Source organism: Lathamus discolor, chromosome 2 (assembly GCF_037157495.1).
Source record: "Lathamus discolor isolate bLatDis1 chromosome 2, bLatDis1.hap1, whole genome shotgun sequence".
NCBI lineage: Eukaryota > Metazoa > Chordata > Aves > Psittaciformes > Psittacidae > Lathamus > Lathamus discolor.
The window spans coordinates 12,237,680-12,261,198 of NC_088885.1; the positions used below are offsets into that span (position 1 = coordinate 12,237,680).

The following is a 23,519-nucleotide window of genomic DNA, read 5'->3' on the forward strand; positions in this document are numbered from 1 at the left end:
ATACTGCTAACATCAACAACACATTCAAATGCTGGTCCTCCATCCCAGCTAAATCAAGGCATCATTTTCACAATTTCTTCAAAACTCATGAAAGCAGCAGCACAGAAAAACTTTGTTCTCAGTGGACCTGTCTCCTCCCCTTGACTCCCCAAAATGTTCCACCCTCTCCTGCTAAACATATTTTGGGCAAATTGTCACATAACATGTATTAAATGGTATATGGTGAAAGGAAAACTATTATCTCTGATCACATGAAAGAAAGTTGGAGAAAATAGTCAGCCTCTGTGCATCACACCAGTAAGTCCACAAACAGTTTCATTTCAGAGACTGCAAAAGCCCAAAGTATGCATTCTTGTTTAATGCAATGAGTAGTATGATAAAAAGAAACAGCTACAGAATAATGCTCCATATTTAAATATCAAAGCTGTGAACACTATACTTAATTATTTTCAATGTTTACTGCAAATCTACCTTAAGAGATGCATCTGTGACATAAAGACTAATCATCTTGATTTTAAATTTGCTCAGTTTGATCCTCAAATGTATCTAAACAGCCCCACTGTCCTTTCTTTTATGTTCTCAAAGTTACTAAAATTAACTTGACGAGGGCTGCTGCTCAAAGGTCTGTAGCATCCATCATAATTGTAAAAGAACCTCAATAAATGGTACATAAGTTCAGACTGAGTTGAACTATTTCACCTACTTTTGTTTACTTGGAAACCTCTTTTTAGCAGTATAAGAATCAGACAAGGAAACCTCTTACCCTCACCAACAGAAACAACACAATAGATTAATTTGTAGCTTTTTCATTAGTGCTTTTAGGGATATAAATTACATTTGCAGTTCAGAAGGAGACAAGATATTGTTGCACATCATTTCTGTACCCCACACGGCAACTCTAATGAAAAGTGCCTGTGTATATTTCACTATCACCGAGGAGCATCCAACTGACAAAGCCTCAAAAAATATCCTCCCTTTTATTACAAGACTTGCCCAACCTAAGAACAGACAGACATTTCACTGCCCTCAGATTAAAAAGTCTGGTTTTTGTTTTGTCCTTAACTCGCTGTATTTAACAGATGCACCCTGAATATTTGAGCAAATTAAATACATAAAAACACAGATGAGGATATTCGTACTACTCCAGACAACTAACAGCCCTCTGAATTTTATACGTTACAATCCTTTCCTGGGTGAAATAGACTAAAACAATTATTCTATGTTTTTTGAACATTCAAAGTACTAATGGAAATCATGCTTCCCATGGAAACAATGATTACTAAGAGGGTGCTTAAAAATAGATGCGATATTCAGTAATGGTCATTACTGTAGTCCAGAAATTAAGTTTTAGGATTTTTAAATTATTAGCATTCTTCCATTTCTTTAGTGAAGTTGTTTAATAAAATATTTTTGTGCCATATCTTTGAGAAAGAACATGCTCTTAAGCACTTTAAAAGAAAATTGCATGTATTCTTTTGTTTAGAAAAGATCTTGCAGCTCTTCCTGAGCTGGAATACTGAAATCTAAACACTGTTACAGATTTCCTTATAGACTACAAAATTAAAGCTTGAATCTTAGAAAATGGGCTCTCACTCTCTGTCCCTTAAAGCTGCATTCCCTTTAAACAAGACCTTTTTCCCTTTAACTTCCACCTAGAGGATCAGGTAAAATAAGGAAATGCTCCATTTCTATTAAGGTTTATCTCAAGTCACAATTGGAAATAATTAAAAGGAACTCCTTCAGGAGAGCAGTCCCTCTAAATCCAAAATATCCCATTGTGTACCACATAGTGCTGCTCCAGCTCAGACATCTATCAACATCTATCACTCAAGCACGCGCCTGAACAGCCCTGCTCCCTTTTCTGATTAGAGATCAGAGTTGCTTGAGTTGGTTTACAGGGTGTCATCCGTTTGAATGACAGATGTCTGTGTTGGAGTGCCACTCTTGCTGCTTTTGTTTTGATTGGGAAAGGCTGCACTTCTCTGGTACAATTTAGACTACTGAATAATAAATTAAAAATCCAATCGGTAATTTCTCTTTGCAGAGGCTTCAGGAGAAATATCTCTAATTTAAATTCTAAAACCATTAGCTCCATGTGCAGTACCCTTCGTAGCCTTTGTTTACTCAGTACAGAGTGTTTTCTACGGGAATGTTTCAGCTCTCTTCAGCCAGCTTTATCTTTACCATATAAAATCTTAACTTTGCACTTTAATCCATCCTTAGAACAAGGCGCCTTAGAACCAGCACCTGACCCAATAAATGTTAATGAACTACTCCAAGAGACTGATCCCCCCCTCTAATTTTCTTTTTTTTTTTTTTTTTTTTACATGCCAAAGCAAGCCTAAAATGTCTGCAACTTGCATAAAATAAGTTCATTGTTGACAAAAGTTTTCAAGGCTGACGCTGTCATTCTGGTAGCCAGTTGCAATGGGAGCAGAGGGCTGTATGCCTGCATGCTCCAAGCTACTCCTTCGTACTTAGAACAAAATTGAGCGAACAACGAAAGAGAGGGGGGGAGTCAGGGTGGGGGGAGAGGGAGAGAGCAGGGGGAGATTGCTCTTCCGGACAACATGGTAGCAGTGAAATGAAATACCTAGACAGACTTACCGAAGAGCTTGCTGGGAGTGTCCTCGCTGTCATTTGATTCCACAGGCGCAAGCAGGGGCTCATTCAGCTCGTTGTCTGAAGTAGCAGCCTTGTCCTCACCTCTCAACTCTGCATTCATTTCACTCTGCAGTGACAGCAAGGGCTTACTGACTTGTCCAGCTATCATTGGATCCTAGGATGGGGGAGAAAAAAAAAAAGTGAGGGGAAAAAAAAAAGTGGCAGCTTTGCTGTGCGTATAGTCTCTGTTCCACTCCCTCCCTCTCACACACACACACACACACTCACTCTCTCTCTCTCTCTTATCTCTGGCTGCTCCTGCTGTTATTGCTGGCTGCAGTCAAGTGAAGAGCTATTACAGATCCAATGAGTTTTCCATTACTCCCCACCCTATTAAAGCTCAACTAGCATGTGAGAGATTCAGGATGCTTTGGAGAAAAACTTCTATGAAAGCAACATAACCAACACAGCTTTAATTATGGGATGTGCTTTTTTGTGTGTACGTTTTTTTACACCTCACCCTGTCCTTAACATAGTAAGAAAAGAAATTCCTGTATGCTCCAAAGCCATGGAAGAGGAGCACTCCACAGTGATTTAAAGAGGCATCCTCAGCTGTACAACATTACCAGAATCAAATACAGAGTTTCCAGCATTCCATTAAAACACTCAGCAGCAAATAGGCATTGCATCACATATATTCAACAGAGATACACAGATTTAACTATTCCTGCCTTTGGGATACTATGCTCCCAAAGTCCATAAGCACACACAAACATAATTTTTTCTTTTGAAAATAAGAAAATCACACAGAAAGCATGTTTTAAAAGAAGATAAAATAAGGGAAGATACTTACACACACAGTTTGCAATTATTCTTGTGTTTGCAACATAATATCCCCCATAAAACATTAGACATGTATATACATTGAAAATATGTTCCTTGCTGGTTTGGATCTGTTTTATCTTCTGCTCATTGAGGACATTTGGGGGTCAGGCATTATTTCCAAGCACACTCTATTATTCTGTTTGCAAATTAATAGGCATAATATCATGACAGCTCCGAAACCAGAGTGAAAAAAAGAGGAAACTAAAAAAAAAAAATAAAAAGAGAAGGAACAAGTGACCTTGTTGCGCTCTCTGGCAGCTATTTATTGCAAAGTTCATGCCTAAATGGCTCTTATGCAGAGAACAGGTGACCAGCGAGCAAGTAGGTTGGTTAGCATGTTCCCTCTGTCCCGTCCTCACATTGGTCAATGTTTGCCTATGGGTTTTTTAATGTATTCATGTCTGAAAAGTGAATTTGATATGACACATGATAATCTATGAAAATGTTAATCAATACAAATAGTTTAAGCTGTCATCAAATGCACTTCTTTAGTCAATACTTATATCGCTGAAAACAATGTCACTGTCACCAGGGCTTAATTTGCACAGCACTTAAATATTGGACTCTGTGCATCAATGCACTCCTCTTCAAATACTGTAGGTAAACACATTTTCTCCCTATTTAAGGCTGAAGCACTCAGCACGCATTTAGCTGAGCCGAATCCTCCCTTTTGAATACCTTGATAGGTCCACTGGAGGGCAAAATTAATACTTAATTGAATCTCACAGTCATCAAAATAATCAATACTTTTTTATTATTTATTCTTTACAGTCTGTTGACTGTTTCAAACCTCTGAGGGAATGGTGGAAAGGATTCATGGCTTTGAAACACTGTCATTTAACAAGGTAATTTTCAGTGGGGCATTAGGGGTTGTGAAACATATAATAAAACAAAAATGGTGGCTTATAATAGGAAGAAAGAAAAGAATTATATTTCTGCCATCTAACAAAACAGGATAAATAAAAAAAAAAAGCAAGTGCAAGAGGGAGAGGGGAAAAAGGAGGGGGGAGAGGGAGAGAAAGACTGGCTTTTGAAGGGTTTTATCATATCAAGAGCAGAGCTGAGCTTTCATAATGCTGACATTTCTCATCCTGACAATCCTAAACAAGTGGAAAGGATGAGATCGCAGATATCATCTTTCATCACATTCCCCAGCTTAAGAACCAACATGACAGCTTCTCTCCCCTTTACACTGTTAATTACTAAATAAAATACTGCTCTCTGTCAGCATTAGATTATTGCAGATAGCAACCACAAACATTACTCCATTGTTTTGACTTTCCCCCCCCCCCTCTTTAAACCAGTGATACCTACCTTGAACTCTTCAGAAAATAAATTAGGCTTCTGTCTACATATTAGAAATATATGAAACATAATCAATTTAATCAATGTGGTCAATCCCTGTTATTGTCAGGCTAAATTGCTGGTGATTTATTAACATTTCATTCACTGTATTTATTAGCCAGCAACAATCTCAGTGTTTCTTAGATGTTTCTGGGGAGAAAACAAGTTAACAGAGTCCTTTTGCAGATGCTGGGGAAAAACTCTGTGTCATTTTGCCTTTTATTCCTATTGCTTTATGGACAGTCATTTACTGAGGCAAAAAAAAATTGTTTCTTTGCTTTCATATACTAAATAATGTATTTTAGCAGATTTTCCAGCTAAAGGTCACTGTGAACACAAGCAGCATTGTTCCAAAGCCTGAGCTGCTGCTCTCAGTTTCAGCTGTTCAAAACTAACACCAAGAGTGGTTCTCCAACAAACGTGAATCAGGACATAATTTGACCCTTCTCGAAGTATTTTGGGGAAGGAAGTAATCCTGTCCACACAGCTACACTGCTAATCTGAGGAGTAACAGGACTTTAACGGAGGATGCTGCATCGTTACGATTCTAGATTAAAGTCTCAGCTGCCAAATTTGAATACATGAAAAATGGGAGATAGAATAATGCAGGAAAAGTGACAACACTAGAAGAAACCTTCACCCTTAGATGTCAGTGAATTCCCAGCAACTTCAATGGGGCCAGGTTTTTACTGGTTACATACATCAGTAATTCAGTCTCATCTGCAGTACTTCATTCATTTCTGGTTAGCCCATGTAAGAAATGTACATCAGAAACGTGTGTGAGAAGAATGATAAAGAGATCAAAAAGACTGGGAATGTTTGCACGGGAAAAAAGTGAGCTAAAATGAGCATGATAAAGTACACAAAATAATAAATAGCAGGGAGGAAACACAGATCAGGAACTACTCACCCTACCTCATCTGAGGAGAAAAGGGGCCTCCACTGAAACAAAAAAGTCACAAAGCTAGTAATAGTAAAAGATACTTTTCCAAACAGTAAGCAGTGAAAACTTGTGGAACTCCTTGCTGCAAGATGTCACCAAGTCATGCACTACAGTAAGCATCAACATAGTTGCTTGCATGGCTGGGTAGACTGTTAGCAGTGAATTTAATACAGCAAAGCTGTATTAAACACAGAGGTAAGTACTAGAAAAACTGAAATAACATCAACTGCTGCCTCCTCCCTCAGACAGTACCAGAACCTGTAGTTAACTCTAGGATAGCTTTCTATCAGGTGGTGAATTAATAGCAACTTTCTCTATAAACAGATGGATTAGATACTGTCTAAAATTCTAGTCTACATGAAGACTAAATAACTCACTTAAATGATGGGTTGAAGGAAGGTTTGTTTCCTTCAAAAACACACTTTTAAAAAATGGACATTTATTTCAACTTCAGGTTGCTTCCAGGCCTTCAGTTGCTTTCCCTACTCAAGTATCGTGCCATTACTGCAGTGAATTATGCACGATTAAGAACTATTATTTTTTACACTAAGTATAATAAATTCTAATTCCAGCTCACAGCAAGTAGCCTAGTCTGCAAAATCCCTTGTTGAGCAGAGGGGCTGTTCCTGTCTTTCCCAATGGCCTCCCTAAGAGCAACTCAGGAGTAGTTGCTATGCCAGCTGCAAGATCAACAACCTTCTCCTCTGCCCACATACCAAGTCCAACCCAAAGAGGGCCCTTGGCACCGGAGAGGTGCATTGAGGCAAGGATCTGTTTTCCTCCCTGCCCTGGATGTCTGTTGTATTGACACCCAGAATGTGCCTTCCTGAAGGTGTGAAATGTCAGATTACATGTTGCACTCTAACACAGGATCTTCCATGGACCGACAGACACACCAAAGCCTTAGCTTTTCATATACAAAAACTGAAGTCTAAGAATATTTCAAAACCAGACAGATGAACTTTGCAAAAAGGGTTTAATATGCTTTGAGTAAGAGGCAAGTGTACATAAAAGGGATATAATGCTGCAGAATTTCAGCTGGCATAAACACAAGAGTAAAGTTCTAGTTATGCGACAAGTAAGGAATTACAATCTCCTTACTCAAAATATAGCTGTATATACCACACATGTAGTGACAAATTTTACACCCATCTCTTGCAGATACTCATATAACTTGTCATCTATTTCTCGTCCAACTATCACTAGTATTTCCAGACTCGCCTGTTTTCTGGAAGATTTCTCTGACAGTTTTGTGCAGTGAGTGGTCCTCCCCGCTGTGTGCCTCCCTCAAGGGTGGCTTTACCTCCTGTAATTCAGTTGCAATACCTGCTACGCCTCTGTTCAGCTCTACCTGCCTCATGACTTAAAATAAGCTGCTGGACTTAATTTAACAGCCAAGATCATGTGGATTTGCAAACGCAAATTACAGTTCTGGTTATACACCCTCTTTTAAAAGCCAAAATCTTTACCTTTTCCTTATCTGCAGCACTGTATGAAGTACAGGAGACCATTTATCACTGTGCTAAAAGCTTTGCCTTTGCACTTTAAGGGTAAAGGTGCAGTTTCTAAGCAAAACTATTTAATAATCAAAGACAGCTTTTAAAGGAAACTACATGGGTTTTGTGTGAAACATGCCCTAGGCAGAAGTCTAAAAATGGGAGAAGGAACTAATTTTATCCTTAATGTAGGACTCGGGTGACATAAAGGCTTCATGCACAGATTTAGCCACTGGTCTAAATTTTGTACTTACTGTACTATAAACATTATTGGTCTGCATTTAATGACTTTTTAAAGTTTTCATTAGAAGAAAAAGTAAGATATTTAGTTTGCTTTTTTATTTTGCCCTTACTTTGAAGTTGCTTTGCACACACTTTCTCCATCTTAGAAGTATGGGAAACTAATTTTTTTTCAAAGCACGAAATAAATCCTGCCTCCCCTCTAGTCTTACAGAGACTTCTGTTTGGGACATACATCATACATATGTTTGAGAGTAAATGCTTCAATTATACTATCACTAAAAGTATTTACATTGTTCAATACATTATTCTAATGACTACACCAAGTACTCAAACTGTAATCGAAACAAAACATTACCCTAACCTTGTATAAAGCTGTCCAAAGACATAACTTAGCGTATAGCTTTTAAGTGAGGAATACATTAAATAGACTCCACTGGAAAAGGATTGGATTTGTGTCAAACACCTGTGAAATTTCGGATTACCTTCTCCCTTAGCCCTCTTACGAACTAGTCTTTCTACCTTCACCTTATTGCTTTTAGAGGTATCCAGTATATTGTTTTCACCATAAAATAGAGATTTCTTACAGACAACCCTCTTTGATTCTTTCTTCTTTAAATGTTGTTTTATCCCCTGTCACTAATGTGCTGATATTTCCACCCCAATCTATCCATAGTCTGGTTCATGCAAACTACTTGGAATGAACCTTTTGTCCCCTGCTAGGCTCTGACTATTGCTACCTGCTGGCTGTCACTTCCCCAGAAAACTTACAGAGAAAAATCTTCTCATTTTCTGCACAGCCACCTGTACCCACCATTCTTAGATGGATGTTTCTATAAGCAAAACAAACAAGACTGCTGATGGATGATCACCGATCTCCCTTCACTACTTTGATCTTGTTCTTTTATTTACTGCATTACATATCTACTTATAGTACCTATATTACTCATATTTAACTTAAGATCTTCAGTATTGTTTCCCCTTCCTCTTAAAGCAAAAAGCTGACATATCCCCTGCTCTTCTCACTCAATATGAACCCCAAAGAGTCTCCACTTTTCTGTGGGTAGAATGGTATTTATTCTCCTCAAGAAAAATCTTTGTAGCCGAGAAGATAGTTATTTTCTTCTCCCTTTTCTCAATACTAGTGTCTTTGGACATTGTATTTTTCCACTGATACTCATCTTCACATGTAGTGTCCAGATGGCAGTTAAAAGGGAGAGTTTTCTCGATAAAAAGTAATGTAGCTAACTAACCAGTGCCTGCTTATATTCATATTATTAACAATATTGAGCTTCAAATAATTTAATTTGGAACATTAGACAGACTATCACTGCACATAGTGCAAGAAATGTGGAAAGGGACTTTTCACAAGGGCACATAGTGACCTTAGTGGAGTCACTAAAGGAGACTTAAAGCTAATGGCTTTAAGCTATAAGAGGGGATATTTAGATTAGACATTAGGCAGAAGTTCTTCCCTGTGAGGGTGCTGAGGCGCTGGCACAGGGTGCCCAGAGAAGCTGTGGCTGCCCCATCCCTGGCAGTGTTCAAGGCCAGGTTGTACAGAGCTTTCAGCAACCTGCTCTAGTGGAAGGTGTCCCTGCCTGTGGGGGTTGGAACTGGATGAGCTTTACGGTCCCTTCCAACCCAAACCAGGCTGGGATTCTTAGGAATCTTACAGTTCAGTGAAACATTGTGGTTTTTAAAACAAAACCAACTAAGCTTTGTGTGGCAATGTCCTTGAATTGCTGTGTCTTAAGACTGAGATAGTACAATGCACTTTCAAATCATAAAAACATCTCACTAAATATATCTCCCCTCTATCCCTACCCTCCTCCCTGTTTTCCCTAATGAAAATGTTTCACCTATTCCTCATGCCTACTGAGAGCAAACTGAACAGTTCACAGGAGAAGTTCTAGTCAATTTGCTGGTTGGGTCACTCTGCAACATGCTGACTAGAGGTCTCAGGTTGGGAAATGCACATTGGGAATACGCACGCAGCAGCTGCACAGCCATAAATAGCTAGGTTGCCATTTATTTTATAATCAGCATGGGTTTGTTGCTCTAAACATACCCCACAGCAGACACACTGTGTGCTTCGAACAGAAAAGAGACAAAAGATGTTGGTTTCACCATACAAAAAGTGAGGAGCTATGTTGTTGTAGGAGACTGCTGCATCTCAGGTCCAGAAATGGCTGTGCTGGAAAAGAGACTTGCATGTATGAATCCAGAGTTTGTGTTTTTTTGCAATCCACATGACACGTGGGAATCACTAAAGCCAAAGTACACACAGCATAGAAGCTATACTCCAAACACTACTGGAATTGACTTTAATGATTCTGATACAATTATGAACCTGATAAGAATCATTCTGCTCTTCTTGCAATCCATTTTGTCTTTGGAGTTTTCTACCATGTACAGGGTGAAACTATATAAAACTCATTTATTAGGATAACAAGAGTTGTAACTTTGGCCTTGGCCTGATTATAATGATTCCACATTTAAATGACAGTCTGAATTACTGGATAGGAGTTTGTCCATCAGTGGACATGCAGCAAAAGTTTATATGCGTACAGAGGTCAATGGCCAGAGAAGCTACTACGCTGGGAACGTACCATGATCCTCAAAACACATTTTAGATAAACAATGAACAGTCACCAGGAGAAATAATAAGAAAGCAGCCTTCTAGTTAAAGATTCTTGCAGCCACACAAAAGCCAACCCCAGTTTTAAGAAGCCAGACGATCAAGCCCTATACATCATGACAGGACAAAGGTGGAACATTTTTTTGGCTGGGCCCAGACATGGTGGAATAAGCCTTCAAGAGAATTTTCCACTTATTTTGTGCAATCATTTAGGTGGGATCAGCAACTCAAGAGATGTCCTACTCTTCTGCCATCTGGTCTCCCAAAAGGGGATGACATAGGAGAGCAATTAAATCTGAAATGAGAAGATGATTCCTATCAGGAGTAAGACTCTGACACATTTTCTTTATAGGAGTAGTGGATGATTCCCACTGCTCTGTCAGTTTTATTCTGCGGGGAGCCATGTCAAACATAAGAAACCATCTAGAAGACTATAAGCCTGGAAGAGTGACTAGGATTATTTAAAATCTGTATACTGTGGGGCCAATTTACCATAAAAGTTAAAAAAAAAAAAAAAGAAAAAAAAATAATCTGTTACAGAAAGGAAGGCATTGTCTTCCATTAAGAAAATAAATAAATAAAAACATCTTTATAAAGCTATTCACCACTGTTAGGGGGAATATAATGCCATTCTCCCCTGGTGTGATAAACACGTTGGAGCTGTCTAAAGAATCTTTCTTATAAAACCAAAAAGTTCTTAATCACCCCAAAAGTTATTTCATATTGGGTTGACTTATTTTCCACACACACCACCTAAAGGAGACACAAACCTGTTCACCAAACCATTGCAGTTGATGCCAAGTCTTTACAAACCTGCCAGTTCCATAACTTTCATCCTTTTTTTAACAAGTATTTGAACTATTTCAATTTTGAAGGTGCCTTAAGCACAAAGCTTCTCTTTACACACAATCTTCTACCTGCGTTTAAAAGATCCTTTTAGAACTTACAGCATCCCATTATCAGCGTAATCCTTCAGTTCTCCATGGGGAAGAACAGGCCGTAAACGGCCTCTTTGGAGCTAGGAAATGCAGTCAGTCAATGGGATTCTCTCAGTTTTTCCTAGATGAAAGATGCCTCATAAGGATTTCCACCATGAGGCATACAAATGATATTAATTTGGCCTAATCAGAATATGGTATTATAAATAATTTTCCTGTATTTTCAGTTGTCAGGCTTTATCTACCATGCACACACCAGAAGCTACTTTGGCAGAAAAAATATGAAAGCCAGAATTCAGCTAAAATTGCTTTTAGAAACCAGCACATCCAGAACCACACCAAAACCAAGTTTATAATCACTTGTAAATGTTGATCATGTAAGAGAAACTTGACTAGGCAGCGCAGAAGGGACTCACAGCAACTGAAAGAGGTTTTCCTCTTGTTAAACAAAAACTTAATTTTACATAACATGGCAGGATTTGCAAGTTGTGAACCAAGGAAACCATTAACTTGATTTTTTGAAAATCAGAGCATGGGTTAAACAGTAACCAAGCTCAGCAGTTAATTTTATCCCTTGCATTTGGTCTAGGAAAACCCAAATCAAGATCTGTCAGCAGCTAGCCATGGATTTGGCTCTATCAGGAAAGTCGCTTTCGGTTTCAGGATGGATCTTCCCAATCTGTCACCAGAAATCCTTAAGACCTTGGAAAGAACATGTTGAAACAGGGACATAACACTTTTAGTGCAATAAAGCAACCTTTTCTATTGGAAAAGTTTTTTGGTGAAGATGTTTGAAGTAGTTCTAATTTAACTGCACTTTCATCCAACTCTTGGTTTGAATGCCACTTTTAAAAGCAATTGCAAACTATAATACAATACACAGTCACAACCTAAACCACTTTAGAAATTGGGTATGTATTTTTTTTGAACCTTTCAAAATCCTTTATAAATAAGGGTATAATACTTAAACAAGAAAAACACATGAGGCAATTCACAATTTGTCCAGAATATCACAAACTGCTGGATAATCTTCATTTCAGTATCAAATTGTTCTCTGTCAGCTTGAAGCAAGTGAGGTCTGCCTTGAATTCTTCTTGCTAAACACAGCTGAAGGCTTCCAAAACACAAATCCAAACTGAGGACAGCTCAGCCTTGGTTTTATATATTACATGCTTAATAAGACACCTCTTAGAGGTGCTCTTCAATGTCCTTACTTTGCCATAGCATACTTGAACTCTGTCGACAAGTATGGCACATAACTTTTCTCACAACATACCTTCTAGGGGTGGACCCCTCAGATTTCCTTTTATCTGCTGTATACGTTGAATAAAATATCAATAATGCTTATCTGTTGAAGAAACTGAAAGCCTCACCTGAACTGAGCCTCACAGACTAAAATGTTTTTTTTCCCCCAGATATTAGGAGATGTATGTGCCATAAGATGGGCAGTTCTGAGGTCAAGAGTTAGAATCCCAAATAGTTTTTCAAATGGTTCTCCTATGCTGAGATCATCTGACAGCCAAACTTGCTGTTATAACTGCTAAGTATATTCAATGCTACAAATACTGTAGAGATCAATGTTATGTTTTTTTGTATTTTCTATGCCTTTCCTGTTGATAAATGAGTGCAGTTGGATTTTTTTTTTTTTTACCATTACAGACCATCTTCAGGGTTACTCTTCTTCTTACTAGTTCTTCATCAACACCTGGGTACCATATCTTTCTTTCCACATTGTAGGTCATAATGTATTAATTCCTGATTAAATGTGTTCCAAATTCAACATGCTTTTAAGTATCACACAGCTTCATACTTCTAATACAATTTGCCTAAGGACTTTGTTTTCTTCAAGAACTTGAGGCGTAAACGGTGCTTCACCATTTTGCACTTTATTCTTGACATAACAAAATCAATAATAAGCAAAGCATAATAAGCAAAGAGACTTAGGCAGACAAAAAAAATAAACATGGCTACATTTAGGGTGAGTAAAACCAGAGACATAAACCTTCCCCTGTTCTGCTTGTTTGCATTTTAGACCAAATTCTTATTCCTAGATTTAATATCAACTTTCTCATTTACTTTAACCCATATTTAATTAATTCATTCATTACTTGGGTTATTTATTTCTCAGCACTATAAAGCCTGAATGCTTAATCACATCCTTTGATCTCTACATTCTGATGCAGGCTAGAGTGTCCTCAGAATTTGTGTGCATATTAAAATGCTCTCTTTGGCCATAAAAATCAAGTTGGTGGGCAATTACTTCAATGTGACACCTTGTATAAGCTTACCATCATGCCTTCACTTTAAAGTTTGTAAGTCAATGAAATTATATTGTAGCCATTGACAACACATACAATTTTGCCTGTTTGATATCCCATTACTGCAATAGCAGCCACAATGGTTTGGGGAAAAAGCTCTTTTTCCATAAGAACGTGCTACCATTTCTGCACTCACAAATAGGGCATACTTGCAGGGAACACAATAACACCAATTAAATCACTATCAAAATATTTGCTTGCTTCCAAGAGAACATAAAGTAATGCACAAACATGCTTATCTATTGAATTGTTAGTAAATTATGACCAACAGCTCCCAACACAGGATCAAATCATTCACACAAAGAATTAATTCACCTTTACAGTCAAAATAGCAAAAGCATTAAATATTCTCAGACTAAATACTTTGCTAGGACACAGAATCAGTTTTGTAGCACCAGGATATACACACACATCTTCCCTATAAAGCATGCAGAACTCTAGCAGAAAAGAGAAACTGTAACCTCTACATATATTATGCTATTTGTACAGTTCTACTAACAGTTCCCAATCTTCCCTCTTCTGCTTATCTCTCAGCTTCAAATCCTGGGCTCAAGCCTACCTCTTCATGGGGGAAGCCTAGAAACTCAGAAGCCCAGGAATTCTGAAGGGAATACACTTCAAGGAAGAAGAAAAAAAAAGCCAGTTTTAGAGGACTATGAGAATTAAATACAGAATATCACTTTCATTATCTTTTAAGACCAAGTATTGTATGGAACAGCAGTTAATAAAACAAGCAGAAAAATCTAAATCCACAATGATAAAAAAAGCTCAACTTCTTTTCAGTTTGCTAGGATCATATATTAAATGCAAAGAAACATTGAATTCTGTTCCATGGATCAGTTAAAGAAAAGCTACTGAGGGGCTATGCTATAACCCACTTAGATTAATCAGCAACTTACCAGGGATCGGGGTGCATTAACATGAATTGCACACTTAAGTAGCAAGTCCCTGGACTTTATCACATCAAAATCCGCCTTATCTAGTGGTTTGAAGCCTTTATGATCTTAGTCCCACATGGCCACATGCACAATCCTTTACTCAGAGAAACATTCACAACTCTAGTCCTCAGCCTGATTCCAGCACCATCCAAGAGTACAATTGATCAAAATTACCAGGCTTGTTTTCTGAAGGCATCTTCCAGCCACAGATTTCCACTGTATTCTGTTTTCAGAGACATCAGGAAAGAATAAAGAGTGAATGAACACATACTTGGGATGAGAAATTGGTAAGTAACAATTAATTTCACCTTCTCCCTCACAACAACACAGGTAAAGTAATCCTTTCAGAAGTACCTAAACACATAGTACCTATGATAACAAAGTGATTTGGGAAGACCACAAAAAGATGATGCATGAAACTGAGAAGTGAAAACATAACTGAGTACTTATACTGGGATTCAGACCTGTTCTTAATGGTCTCATCATGTTACCCCGGCATGCAGTTACACTGTGGCATTTCTTTCTCCTAGGTGACCTGTACATACCTTTAAGGGTCCTTAATTAGAAGATGACAACGTACTGGACAGCATTACAAGAAGCCCAGCCAGATGTGTTAAATTTACTGCAACAGAGGAAAATTAACTGCTGTCATGAAAACAAAGTCATGTTTATGCTGCAGTTAAATTATGGCTTTAAGATATGACAGTCATTTATCTATAGCTGAAGGGTATAAACTGGGCCCTTCAAGAATGTAACCTGCATGAAGTATACATGCTGGAATCAATGAGACCACTCTTGTGAGGTTGGAATGCAGCAGTGGGGGCAAATTGCTCAAAGGTAAACACAAAACTAAGTAGGAGGAAAAGGATGAAAATGACATAACAGAAAAAGGCAGAGAAAAAAAACCCAAACCAAACAGAAAAGAGTTTCCTTAGACTGGAACCTTCTCCTGAAAAGACAAGTAGAAAAAGCTCTTCAGTTTGATATTTGAAGTTCTACAAGACAGAGAAATGCTTAACGCAGGAATGCACATGGTTATGGTGTCTTCTAAGCTCTATCACCTAGGCTCAGCCTAGGATCTCACTGTCAAAGCGGGTTCCCTCCTGCCTCGCACACCACATTAACATCATTAATAAATTATGACCTTAGCAACACCTATTTAATCCTATTGCTTTCAGTAGAGTTCTGCAAGTGTCATTTAGCACTTCATTTAAGGCAATGAGATTGCAAAGGCAGCCTGGAAAGCAGAGCACACTCTATAAGGTTGCTGATGACAATGCACAGCAGAGTCCCTTTTAGTCTCCCAGTCGGTGTCACAGATACAACAGTAATAAAGTCTGACTCTGTTTAATATGCCTGCTCTGCATGTACATTTACACTGACAGGACACTTTTAACAAGGAACTACAGTCTGCATAGATATTACTTAGTGAACAATCTTATTTTAAATATGAGCATGACAATTACAGAATGTCATAGCAAGGTTGTTTTTTTTTTTCTCCCTGTGCTGCTTCAAATCCTACTGCTTTGGCTTACAACATTTCTTTGCAAGAAAATAAAAAATGCCAAATAAATTCTGAAGACAGAAGAACCTTACATTAAACTTGAGGAAAATTTGCTGCACTATTCCTTTTAGCAACTCAGCAGCAGGGGAGAAGAGCATGTGCTCTGAAATTTTTCACTATGAATAATGTGCCTCCAGTATCCTTGTAGTTGAAGAAAACTTATTACCAACCCTGAATATCTTTATATAAGGTGGAAATATGTAACATGTTAGAGCTTAAGTCTACTGAAAGAGATAAGCTGTGCGTAACTGACATTATAATTGAGTATCACTAGTCTGTGCGAGAGAAGTTCCTACTTCCTCAACAAGTTTTCGGGAGCATTCAGGTCAGGTACTAGCAATACTAACACCCAACTCAAGAAAAAGCATCCCCTCGATGTTAAACAGCTGTAACTTACAACAGGGGTGGAAAAAGGAACACAAAACCTTGAAAACTCCGCAGCTGGAAAGGAAATTTTCTGTACGTCTTCATCTGAGCATGGAACCTCCAACCTTGAGGCTTCATTTCTTATATCAGATTTTAGAAGCTGGAGGTAAAGACGAACTATACCAGGCTGTGAGTAAATGAGACAAATTTACAAGATATGCATTTCCTAAGAGAAAGCTGGAGGAACTCCAACCCATTCACAGTGACCATACTGCCATCCTGAGGCTGCAACTCCAGAGCAAAGTCTCAACCTGGCATGAAGCAAAGACCTCCCTTCAGCCCACATGGCAGAGTCCACTTTTCAGGGAGCCATACAGCTGATGGGGCAGTTCAGTTCTGCAAGGACATGAGGTTTATCTACTGATCACACCACTGCCAAGAGTGGATCTGGTGCAGAAGCACCTCCAAGCAGGTTATTCCAGTTTAACTTCTCAGAAGGGGTAACTTTGTACGAGCAGTCTCATTCTTCAAGACAGTTAAATGCATGCACACAAACCTTCAGGGAGCAAAGTATTGCTGGTCTGGAAACCAAAACACCATAAAGCCCCCACAAACAACACAAGCAACAGCATGGCAAGAGAAGTGGGGGGCTTTTATAACAATGTCCAAGGCAGTCTGAGGTTTAGTTTTGGACAGTAACCTGAAAAGACACAGAGGTCTTAGAAAATCTAACCAAGAGATCTGGTTGATGGAGAACTCTGTAGGAAGTAGTACTGGCATTCAGACATCTCGCTTCTCGGCTTCTGTGGTGAACATTTCAGTTTATAAGGGGAAGGCAGACTCACTTTCTTTTCACTTCACTCAACAAGTAGAAGCAACTCGGCTATAAAATGTGAGAGATCATTTAGACCATAGGAGGAGGCAGAAGTAAGGTAGGATAAGCAAAGCGAACTGCTTATCAGCTGGTGACTGTGATCCAAAACCTGACCTGCAAAATGCATTCTGTGAATGCACCTCACACCAGCAAGTGAGGGGAAACCAAGTAGCTTTACCTAAATGAATACAAACACATTCTTAACTCTTCACCTAAACTGAGAATAAATGGTCATTGCAGTAAACATTTAGGGTTGAAACACACAGTAAGGTATCTTAAAGTTTAACATTACAGATCAGAAAATGCACAGTTATTTCAGTATTTTACTGCCTTCTTAATAGAGAATTTTGCATGCTTGGAATTCTTAAGCATGAAGCATTGATTTTAGGTTTAATTTAAAAAGTAAAAAGGGAAGAAGTTTTGTCTCATGAAACAAACAGCACAAGTCACAAAAGACATTCCTGCTCCACGCAGCGCATTAAGTTGTAATCGCGTTATTCTGTAGAACCGAGGATTGACATATCTATACTACTACCAATGGTTTATAGACGCTTATCATAAGAAGCATATCAAATTGCTCAAGTAGATATAGCAAAGGGCATTGAAATGATTACCTGGAATCCTAACACAGTTATACACATACATAATTATATCCTTCCCTCAGAATGCAATCTTTTGCCTCCATGCTATCCGCAGCCAATGCTAGAAGACTCTGGAGAGATGGATAAAGAACTCAGTCCGGATGAGGACAATCAATCAAGATCTTCTCTGGAACCAGAACTGCTGTTATAACAGATCAATAAATGCTACCTGTTGATCTACAACAACAGAATCCTGAACTTGTCTACTCAAAATGATACATATATACATTAACCACTGCATGTGTACATGTGTTTATTTAAATATGAATTCTAAATAAATTTGAGGGTTTTATTAATGGATGCACATTCATAAGCTGACACTGACCAAGATGCTGTTACTGCTCTATCAGCCTGAAATTCTGCAATAGGAAGAAACAGAAGTGAAGTATTAACAGAAAGTAGGATTTTCCTTGCAATAGCCTCAATAAATATGTCGGTCAGAGGAAAAAAATAGGTCAAAAATAGAAAGCTTATATCTCCAATAGCAAAGAAAAGAATGTTTGTGTCAAACCCATTGGAGAAATTGCCATGAATGGCTCATCTGTGTGAAAATATGATCCATGTAATGCTGCTAAGATCAGCAAGATCTAGGATGATATGCTGAACAAGAGCTGGTTGCAGAAGTTAAAGGCGTCCATTGGAAATTAATTTACATGTCTGTTTGCCCAGCATTTTAAAAATGGGTAGGAGAACAAAGAATGAGAAACTGCTTTGGGGGTTGGTTCACTAATTAATACAAAAAGGAAAGATTTAGTACGAATATTGAGGTGAAGTCCTTATAGCAGCGTTCCACATTTTCCTCATGTACAAAATGTTCCATTTGAACTCATCTGTTTGTCAGTTTTGGATCATTTGTACTTCTTTTCCCTGTGACCCATATGTCTCTGCTATTGTATACGCAGTTAATTTTCCACCCTTTCCTAAAACACTCCGAAAAATAAAGTACAATGAAATATACAGTCCCTTTAAAGCAGAGAATCAGAAAAGCACCTTTTTATGAGCCTACTACACAAGATCTGCTCAGGGGAGGAGCACCTAATTCTGCAGCCATCCTCACACAGAAATTCAGTTGCCTCTGCTCCGGATTCTGCAAACAGATAATTCACCATAAACCTCAAACAAAGTTTTTCCTGAGTGGAGACATGGGAACTTTACCCTGTTGGGGTTGGCTGGAACAACCAGCTCATCTCTCTGGGGAGGCCAAGAGAGGCTGCATACTCTTAAAGAAAGTACCTTAAAGGGCAGCAGTTATTGAGTCTCCTGCAAAACACATAATTTAACTCTGACTCCTCAGTGGGAATCACGTCAGGTCTCGTGTCCCCGAAACCCTAAAAATATTGGCTAAAAATAAGACAAAAAATAAAAAATGGTTTTAACACAAATGACAATGACTGAATTTGTATGTGCCATGGTTTACCACCTTCCTGTGTTCATAGACAGAAAGAGATAACCAGCGTGTGTCCAGAGAAAAATGATACACATGTTGCAATATTTTGTCTCCCCCCTTTTCTTTACCACCATCTGATTTTATGTTACACAGAGAATCTGGTGGCTCATTGGGCTATTGTTTGAGTTTTATATAATCTGCCTGCTTACTCTTTCCATTATCTGCCAGAGACCTGTTTTACTATGGAACATTGCTACTGCAATGGGCTGTTACTGCCAATATCTTCACATACAAAAATTCAACTAATACATTTCCTTCTGTGCTTTATCCAAAAGACTTCGCTGGAAAATGTTTAACATGTGTAAAAATTCAAAACTAAGGACCTTTAAGAGAGGATGTTGAGGTGGAGGATGTTTTGCTTTTTAATGAGAATAATATAAACTGAAGTGTTCTTACTCAGGGCATACACAAAGCCACAAATAAATCATTTCAGGTGAGCATAAATTCTGCTTGAATTGTAAATGACCCTGCTAACACAAATTAGATAGAGACAGAAGCTTAAGTTCTCTTCACTACATCTGCTCTTCTTTGGGGCATTTTTCAGATTCTGGCAACCAAATTTAGACTTGAGCTGTACAAAATCTGTGATTTCTAATGCTCTTTTCATAAATCTTTAATTACTCTGTATGATGTTTAAACAAAAAAAATACTGACAAGGCCTTGTTTCTCTGTTTTGGGATTGTTTTGTACCTGTGCTGAAGAAATAATTGCATTTTATTTACTGTAATCAAACAGCTATTTTTAATAATAGATTGGAAAATACAGGGGGCTGGATTCGCTGCTCCCCCTTTTCCTCCCTCCTAGCCTCTGGTGGACACTAAACTTATGCAGTGATGTAAGATAAACAGTCCTTCAGACTGAATACTTACATTTGTGAAATGGAAGCTCAGAAAATGCAGGATGAAATCTACTGGGGGGGAAGACATGTATTTAATAGTTTTCTTTTTAAAAAACAACCAATCAGGCCATTTAAATCCCAGATTTAAGTGCCTTTCTTATTCACAAAGTCGAATCCAATAGCTGACTTGCTTTGAAATTGAAAACCACGTCAGGACCTGTGTCTGTTAGGTCATGGTAAATTTGGAACAGCTCCATCGGCTGCAAAGAAGTTAAAATCATATATAACTGTGATTAGTAATTGCCCTATAACATGCTTTAATTTCTTAACCATTTCGCAACAGAGATAAACCTCCTCCATCTCAGTCAATTATTCCCTGTTGCCAGTGTTACAGCTGTGTCAGTCTCACTGATCACATTCTTCCTGATTGCTTCCCTCATACTAGAGAGATAACTGCACACAATAAAGGCAAAACAGCACATGATCTTTCAGCTGCCTGAAAACTTTAAGGATAAAATTACCAAAGCAGTTCTGTCCCAAATGCCCACTTGCTACTCAAAAGAATGAAGCTTCTTCACCGAAGGCACATAAGAACTTGTTTTGATCTATGGAAATTTGAATAATTTTCAAATAAATTAAGCAATTGGCTATAATGAGCATAAAGGACTAAGGAATTAATAGCAGCAACTGTATTTTATAGAGCAGCTAAATCCCCCGATTTTTAACTAAATTATTCAGTAATTCTCTAAGTACCTTTTAAGGGTTATCTAAATGCCACGCAACTACAACTCTACAGAAACAGAATAAAAACTCAGTGTAATTAACATTCAAAGTAGCTTCTCATTTGTCCATTTATTTGCAGCTCATGCAACTTCATCCTAGTTTGTCAGACTAACCTGTTCAGATACACATTTCCTTGTGCCAGCAGAGTTGTTAAAACAAACAATACATTTACAGTGCATATTTCTCTCAATCTGCTGAAGCTGAGCAAAACCACATTTGAAGCTCCGAGACTCGCACCCAGCAGTGTCCACTTTAAATAGAAAAATCTCATTGATTGCATGAAATTCAGGTCTCATTTTTGTCCATCGATTCCCCTGGTGACCTTCTACAGCATCAAAGCCCACAGCGAACCCAATCTGACCCCGACTTTATGTGCATTATTATATTGAGAGACAGGAGCTACTTACAGTCCATGCCATTGTCTCCGTAGATATGTAATAAAGTATTCTAGGACTGCTCCTGCAGAGAACACTTCATGCACTCGGCATTTCCTTTTCTCTGTCTCTCTCTCACTCTCTCCCCCCTCCAATCTTAAAATTCTTCTCTTCGCTGTGCCGAATGTTAGTTGTTTCCCCCCCATCCCCCCGCACCTTTCCCCTACAGTGGACAGCTCAAATGAGCAACTTCAGACTTTGACTAATACTCACATAACTCTCAGTAAACAACATCCTTCACACAGATCTATAACTAATAATAATGCTCTTTATTAAGCTCTCCTGTGAAACAATATGTCTAATAAAAGCTGCTCTCCATGCTGTTTTAATTATAATAAATCACCTTCATTATGATGCATACTTCAATATAACATGCCTAATGCTTAGCTACCTAGGATACTACAATAATGAGGACAGAGAGTAGACACATCTTGAAGAAAGTTATTTACAGACACTGAAAAATTCTACAGTACCCTACTGCTTTGCAACATGAATTTCAACTTTTATCTTACCTTACTCTTCATAACATCACAGCTGAGAAGAAACATATCCCCCCCCCCCAAAAAAAGCACTGTTTACACAAATAACAGGACCTTGAATATATCCACTAGCATAGAAAAGTAAGTCCTTGCAGTGCAATCATTTCTCTATAAATGTATAAAAAGTATTTTACCACCCCGTGCAACAAATCGGTGATGAGACTATAGGCTGTTGTGCACCGGTACCTAGGGATTTCATGTCAAAGTCAACTTCCTTGGCAATCCCTAGGGAACTGTGCTGTGCACATTCTCATGAAAGGTGTGAAAATCTGATTTTCTAAAATGGATCAGTAATTCTCTATGAAGGGGAAAAGGATCAATAAATCTTTGCTAAGTAGATTGTAAAGGAAAAATTATTCTTTCAGTGACAGTACATTAGGATCCTCCAAACAATCTCAATAAACTAAAGACATAGCATTTCTCCACCAGCTACTTTTGACTTCTGATATATTTTTGTAATCTCAGATCATTCTGCAATGCACATACATTTATATTTGCTAAGCAATGTTCAATGTTGATGTTGATTTATGAGTATATGCCATTATAATGCTTGGCTGCGAGTAGAAAAAGAAAATTATTAGCTGCTTGTAACCTGATAGATGTGATACAAGGAAATGTCATTACACCCATGCACACATATATGTTTGTTACTATATCACTCTCCATAGTTACACAAATATCCTGTACTCTCTATATATATACACTAATATTTACTACATTGTGTGTGTATGATTTTTTTGCTACATGAGCATATATAGGTCCATTTTCAGGCAGTGAGAGTTAAATATAACATTCACAGCAACTCTACTAGGTGCTTCACAGACCTGAAAGGTACTCAGCCAGTTACTGAAGTAGCACACACCATCTGGCATCTACACTACCAAGTCAGATAGCCACATAGTACTGAAACATGCGATTTTTACATATAAGCAAAACCAGCATCTGCCTGAAGATACTGTGATCATCTAGCTTACAGCAAGCACTCCAAGGGTACTGTCAAGTCAGAAGTGGACTACACATGCAAGCAGAGGAATTCAGTTGTCCTTTTTACACAGTCTCCTTCTGCTGCAGAGAGTAAGAGGATCCGGCCAGAAACGTCTGTAGTGTTGTTTCTGCGGCAGTGATAATATGCACAGTGTGGGCACTTAAATGTCCATTCCAATTCTAAATGCCAGTGCCAGTATGAAACATAACACGCTGGGTTGCATTTCTATTCCTGGCGCCCCAGCACAGAAGTATTCTGGGTGGTAATCTTTGAGGGGATGCATGCTGAGGAAAGGAAAAAGAGCTCTGTCCCTGTCCCTAATGCTGAGAAACCAGAGAGAAGAGGAGACAGCTTCTGCTGCCCAGTGAAATCTACAGTCTGGAGAGCAGGCTCCCTCTTGCAAGTTGGTTTTGGACTGAACAGAGAAAAATCAAGTCTAAGGAAGCCCAGAATAACATGAGAAACCAAATATTTACAGGAAGACACACACACACACAAGAAGCACCCCTGAGTTCAGCACCCTGTTTCACATTTGACTGAGCCCCCTGCAAAAGGGACACAGTTTGAATATATTAAGATGCAAAACTGTAATGGAGCCAGTGACACCCTGAAAAACAAACTGTGCATCTGAATAAGTTCCTCTGTCATTTTCCAGATGTGAAATGACGGTAGAAGTTACCATTTGTACTCATGAGATCCAA

General features: G+C 38.4%; 1 protein-coding gene across 1 annotated transcript in view; it reads right to left on the reverse strand.

Annotated features, from left to right (window-relative positions):
* POU6F2 (POU class 6 homeobox 2) overlaps window positions 1–23,519 on the reverse strand; it is a 286,097-nt gene that overhangs the window by 246,040 nt on the left and 16,538 nt on the right. The window contains exon 2 of the mRNA XM_065669184.1: window positions 2,608–2,779. Coding sequence (XP_065525256.1) covers window positions 2,608–2,773 — 166 coding nt within the window. The 5' untranslated portion in view covers window positions 2,774–2,779. The remainder of the gene's footprint in view (window positions 1–2,607; window positions 2,780–23,519) is intronic.